General features: G+C 51.0%; 1 protein-coding gene across 1 annotated transcript; it reads right to left on the bottom strand.

Annotated features, from left to right (window-relative positions):
• Positions 1–2,913: 2,913 nt before the first annotated feature.
• LOC125603086 (meiosis-specific protein ASY2-like) lies at positions 2,914–5,939 on the bottom strand (the record flags this gene model as incomplete). The annotated part of the gene is made up of 7 exons (XM_048774353.1): positions 2,914–3,404; positions 3,503–4,025; positions 4,099–4,307; positions 4,400–4,729; positions 4,813–4,974; positions 5,045–5,179; positions 5,252–5,939. Coding segments are annotated over 7 exons (2,538 nt in total), but the record flags the coding sequence as incomplete, so codon positions are not given.
• Between the last annotated feature and the right edge of the window lie 211 nt (positions 5,940–6,150).

Genomic DNA, 6,150 nt, shown 5'->3' with positions numbered 1-6,150 from the left:
ACCCGTTTTCTACATGAGCAGAAGGATGACCGGACCAGAAACCCGGTACCCGACACTTGAAAAGATGGCCCTGGCCGTCGTCGAATCAGCGAGGAAACTCCGCCCATATTTTCAGTCACATTCGGTAGAAGTCCTCACCGACCAGCCGCTCAGAACTGTCTTGCAAAACACGAGCAGAGCTGGCCGTCTTACCAAGTGGGCGATCGAACTCGGAGAGCTCGACATCACTTACAAGTGTAGAACTGCCGCTAAGGCCCAAGTCCTCGCCGATTTCCTCGTGGAGTTATCTCCGGAACTCGCTCAGGATTTGGAAACTTCGGATTCAACATGGATCCTGCATGTCGACGGTTCCTCGACAAACAAAGGCTCTGGAGCAGGGGTTCAGCTTCAATCCCCATCGGGAGAACTCATTCGACAGTCGTTCAGTTTCGGTTTCCCAGCATCAAACAACGAAGCGGAGTATGAGTCACTCATCGCCGGCCTTCGCCTCGCCAAAGCAGTCAAGGCTAAGCGGCTCAGTGCATACTGCGACTCACAGCTCGTCGCCAGTCAGTTCAGCGGTGATTACGATGCGCGCAACGATAGAATGGACGCTTACCTCCGAGTCGTACAAGCATTAGCTAAAGAGTTCGAATTCTTCGAGCTCACAAAGGTTCCCCGCGGAGAAAATGTCTGTGCGGATGCGTTAGCAGCACTCGGAAGCAAGCTACGCGATCAAGTCAAAAGGACTATTCCAATCCACCGAATCGAGAAACCAAGTATCGACATCTCAACGGAATCAGCTAACTTCGTCACCACAGAATCCGAAACAACGCCCTTATCTGAGACCAACGACGACTCCGAGATGACAGACCAAGATCAGCTGATACCAGACTGGAGGACTGAATTCATCCAATATCTCACCGTGGGCACGCTTCCAACTGATAAATGGGCCGCAAGACGATTAAAGAGACGCAGCGCGCACTACGTCGTCATGGAAGAAGAACTTCACCGGGTAACAGCTAACAAGGTCCTCCTCAAATGCATTTTTGCCGAGCAAACGCAGTTAGTAATGGCAGAAACTCACGAAGGAGCAGGTGGAAACCACTCTGGAGGTCGGTCACTAGCCCTGAAAATTCGGAACTTAGGATTTTTCTGGCCAACTATGAATACCGACTGCGAAGCATATGCCCGGCGATGCGACAAATGCCAACGACACGCTCCGAGTATCCATAGCCCAACCGAGCTACTACGAACTTCCGCAGCCCCTTACCCATTTATGCGATGGGGGATGGATATCATCGGACCAATGCCGAATTCTCGCCAACGTCGCTTCGTGCTGGTATTGACCGACTACTTCACCAAATGGATCGAAGCAGAAGCCTTCGCGCAGGTTACAGAGAAGGAAGTTCGCGGCTTTGTCTGGAAGAACATCATCTGTCGCCACGGCCTACCATACGAGATCGTGACAGATAACGGATCACAGTTTATGGCCGAAATTTTAAAGATTTCTGCAACAAGTGGAACATCCGACTAAGCCCTTCGACGCCGAGATATCCTCAAGGAAACGGACAAGCAGAATCCTCGAACAAGATCATCATCGACGGAATCAAGAAGCGCCTTGATCTCAAAAAGGGACATTGGGCCGACGAACTCGACGGCGTGCTCTGGTCGCACCGGACAACCCCCGAGGAGCAACAAAATCTACCCCTTCTCACTCGCTTACGGGATGGAGGCGATGGCTCCGGCCGAGGTCAATGTAACAAGTCTCCGCCGGTCCAAGATGCCTCAGCACGTTGAGCTTAACCAAGAGATGTTGCTAGATGCCCTCGATGGGATAGAGGAGAAGCGCGACCAAGCCTTGCTTCGGATCCAGAATTACCAAAAACCAAATCGAGAGCTACTACAACAAGAAGGTCCGCTCGCGTCCCCTCGAGCTCGGCGATCTGGTTATGCGAAAAGTCTTCGAGAACACCAAAGAACCCAAACGCTGGAAAACTCGGCGCGAATTGGGAAGGACCGTATAAGATCACTCGAGTCGTCAAACCAGGAGTATACCGACTCGAGACTTCCGCGGAGAAGCAGTCCCACGAGCTTGGAACTCCATGCATCTTCGTCGTTTTTACTCGTAAAATGAGTAACTTTTCAGAGCGAGTAAAATGATCTACAACACCTTTTTACTCACAAAAAAAAAAAAAAAAAAAAAAAAACCGAGTAGATGCACCTTACGGTCACTTCTACTCGTCCAAGTAAATGACTACCAAGTCACTTTTACTTGGACCAAAACGAACTACGAAGGCTTGATCCTCCTCGGAGGTACGTAGGCATCCCCTCTACGGGGTCCAGCCCCAACCTAACAAAAATACATCTCGTCTCACTCTCTCGAGTAAAATGACGAGAGTAAAAGTCCCATCAAATGATGCTAGCCCCTTAATTCGAAAGCGGCGCACGAGCACTCATCCCAGTTAGTCGAAGATATCCTGATCAGATATCAAACGAAGGGAAAAACAGAGTCCCGCGTCACCGATGCTCAGGGCATTGACCGACTCACGAGCGAAATTTCTGGATCTTATTGCAAATCGAAGAATAATGAGTTGGCCGACCAAATTCTCTCGATTACTGCGAAGCATCCGGACACCTTTTCCTCGGAAACTCGTTAAAATTCCTTGCCTTGTTTTTCTTTGTTAATCAATTACAGACAAGGTTAGCAGGAACGACTTAACGAAAAACGGATTACGATTCAAAGCAAACAAACACTTGATAAAAGCCTTAAGGAAAAGAAATATCCCAAGTATCGAACAACAAGACCCATACGGGCCAATGATACATAAAATTCAAAGGCTTCAAACGAGCCGAGACCGAGGTAAAACGCAAGGAGTAAAGGAGTCTTCTAAAAAGTAAAGGGAGAAAGAAGTTACAACAAACAAGAGATTATTAATCGACCACAGGAGGATCCTTGTCGCCACTGCCGTCACCTTCTCCGGGACCCGAGACGCGGCCGAACTTTGTTGGAATTGAGTCAGTCACATTTGCAGCTGGCGTCTCCGTTGGAAGCTCGTCTTCCTTCCCCGGGTCTTCCGACGAGGAAGCGGACGAGCTGGCATTCTTCGATGCCTTCGCGGAGGAATCGGTCAGCACGATGGTAGGCACTGCCCCGTCCTTCTGAATAACCGCTCCCACTGATGTTCGCTCCGCCGGATCGACGCCTTGGTCGGTGTGCTGATTGGAAGATACGGCCGTCTGAGCGGGCTTCTCCGTCGGATCTACAGAGCGGGGATCTCGGTCGGCGAGAGGAGTACGAAGAGCAATAGCAGCCTCTGAATCGATCAAACCAATGTTCGATCCAAACGGATCGAGCTGACGCCAAATCTCTTCGATCAGGAACCGAGACTCCAACACTAACGGGGAGAGGCGAAGGTCCTCTGCTGGAATTTCCTTTACTTCCAAGCGTTCTGCTTCTCTTCATAATGCCTCTCTTGCCCAGCGAAGAAATCGATGGTTTCCTTTCGCGGGATTTCGACACCCGAGGCTTTAATCTGCTCGAGGCATTTCCTTGTTCCAAAGGCTTGGCTGTAGAGGCATCTAGCATCGTCGTACTTGTCTCTTTGGTCCTCACGAAGAGAAATCTTGTGGAAGCGCTTCTCAGCCTTAGCAATCATGGCGATCAGCACGCGAATTCTCTCGTGCGTAACCTCATACCTACGAGATTTCCGAAGCCTGGTCATTTCCTCGGAATGCCTAAGTGATTCCGCGGCCATCCTTCTCTCTAGGTCAACCTTTTCCTTCCGCTGCTTGTCCACCACAACTTCAAGGTTGTTCATCGCCTCCTTACACATCTGCAGCTCAGCCGCGTCAGATGTTCGCGTCTCGTCAAACGCTTTCCTGAGAGATCTCTCCCGAGCAATGGCTTCAGTCTTTTCCCGCGAAGACACCCGAAGAGCCTCCTCCGCTTTCTTCTTGGCTTCTTCGCTCTCACGGATCTGCTCTCTAGCCCGCCTGAGGGCTGTGTCATACTTCCCGACCAGAACATTCCAGTCGCCGTGACTCTGATCAAAACACAAAAAGACTTAGCCAAAATAATTTAAGGTTCAGAAAAGAAGGAAACGAGCAACCACTTACCTTTACCGACGAGCAAGAGGCGTGCTCATACTCGTCTTTGAAGATGAGGTCCCCCACTGAAGGAAGCTGATCGGGACCGCCTTTGACTAACCGTAGCAAGCGAGCACAATCCTCCGGGTAACAGGCCAGCGGGAGCTCTCGGTTGAACTCGAACTTGAACCCATCCTCCGGGGTTTCCTTGGGACGGCCGGACACACGAGTCTCAGAACCTTCCGTGATATGAGCCGAAGAGTCGCCCCTCAGAGGACTTGCTGTCTTTCAGAGGCTGGCAACTCCCTCGGAACCTCCGAGATGCCCTGACCGCCCACCGAGGCTCCGCGATTCTGCTGAGGGCCCTCTCGTCTCCTCCGACGCAAAGCTATGGTCTCATTTTCATCATCATCCGAGGTCCCAACCTCGGGAGTAGCATCAGGGACCAAAACCTGGAGTTCCTCCTCGCAAACCGAGGATGGTCGGGGCACGGAGAAATCTTGCTTCTTCTTTTTTTTTTTCCTAGGAACGTCTTCCGCAGGCGGTTCCACGGCCTTCCTCTTCTTACCACCCTTCTTAGAGGGGTTATCCAGATCGGTTTGATCCATCTCATTGGACTCCTTCCGAGTCTCCTTGCTTTTCTTCTTCTTCGAGTTCTTTCCTGAGAAGAACCGCCAGTAGGCGCCCGCTCAGCGGTAACGGGGGCAGCGTCCGTAATCCCGACCCCCGCGGAGTCGTCAGTACCCTTTTTGGCACCTATCTTCCCCGCCGTAATAAGGCTTAGATCAGGCAGTTGCTTCATTGTTCGGGCCCGATTGATCTCCTTTTGCTCGGCTCGTGTGAAAAGGGACAACCGCTTCAAAGTCGATCGATTGATGTGAGGAAGCGAATCCGAGATCCAATGCTCTGCAAAAGAGAATCCTTAATAAGATATTATTCGCTTGATAGGAAACATAAAAGGGAAATGAGAACTTACGACTCGCAATCCGTTCTACAGATCTTTGAATTCTCTCCCGAGTAAAATCCTCCCAGTGATCTTGCTTCTGCAACGCAACAATCCGAGCACTCTCCTTCCAATCCTCGGGGTACGTAGCGAGATTCGGATGACCAACTACAAAAAAAAAAAGAGATACGCGTTAGACGAGCACACGCTACAATCGTCACATAAGACAGTGTGCAGTACCCATCTCTGCATTCCAGAGAACGCGATAACCAGACTTCGGAGGCTCTTCGAACGCTGATCTGTTCGACTTCACATAGAAGTACGAACGCTGCCAATCTGAGGTTTTGGTCGGATACCCCGTGACCACGTTATAGTTTGGGCGCATCCTCGTCGAGACGAGCCCATCGTCGGAAATTGAAACTGAAGTCAACTCTTCAAACGACCTCACACTCATCGATGTCCCTGCCTCAGCCGCAATCACCGATAAAACGACCATCAACCGAGAGAACCGTTCATCAACTGGCTTAAAGCGACCCCTCTGCGGACGCGTAAGCCGTGACAATTCGGGAATTGGGAACCACAACTTCGTGTCGTTCCGGAAATATGACTCGTAAATGCATTGATACCCCTTCGGGGGCGACCAAGGCCTCTGATCCCGCTTTGGAATGATGAACGAGACCCCGTGTGCATTGAGATCTCGGAGGATAGCCTCCACCGACTCCACGGTGGACTTCGTCCTCTCGACGTTGGACCAATCTTGTCCATCGACGACCGAAGGTCGAATTCTCCAAACCTCCAGTGGGCTCTCCTCGGCGAAGATGTTCCCGGGGTAGTAGCTGATCGGAACAATCGAGGTGTCGACCGCTTCTTGACCGTCGTCGTCACCCCCGGAACTGTTCTCTTGCTTCCGAGACCAAAAGACGCTGCGCTAAGTCCATATTCCCCGTATCCATCATTGCTCCGTGATGGATACTGTCAGGATTCTCAGCAGAATCCCGAGAAGATACCGCCCCCTTTCCTTTTTGTTCTCCGCGTCAAACGATGCGACGACATCTCGGATAATCGCAGATCTAAAAACAGAGATAAAGAGAGAGAAGGAGCGATAGAGAGAAATACCTTTAGCGCTGCGGAGAAAAATG

This window comes from Brassica napus, unplaced genomic scaffold (genome assembly GCF_020379485.1).
Source record: "Brassica napus cultivar Da-Ae unplaced genomic scaffold, Da-Ae ScsIHWf_3088;HRSCAF=3902, whole genome shotgun sequence".
Lineage (NCBI taxonomy): Eukaryota > Viridiplantae > Streptophyta > Magnoliopsida > Brassicales > Brassicaceae > Brassica > Brassica napus.
Note: the sequence above shows the minus strand (reverse complement) of the source record. Positions and strands in the feature narration are given on the sequence as shown.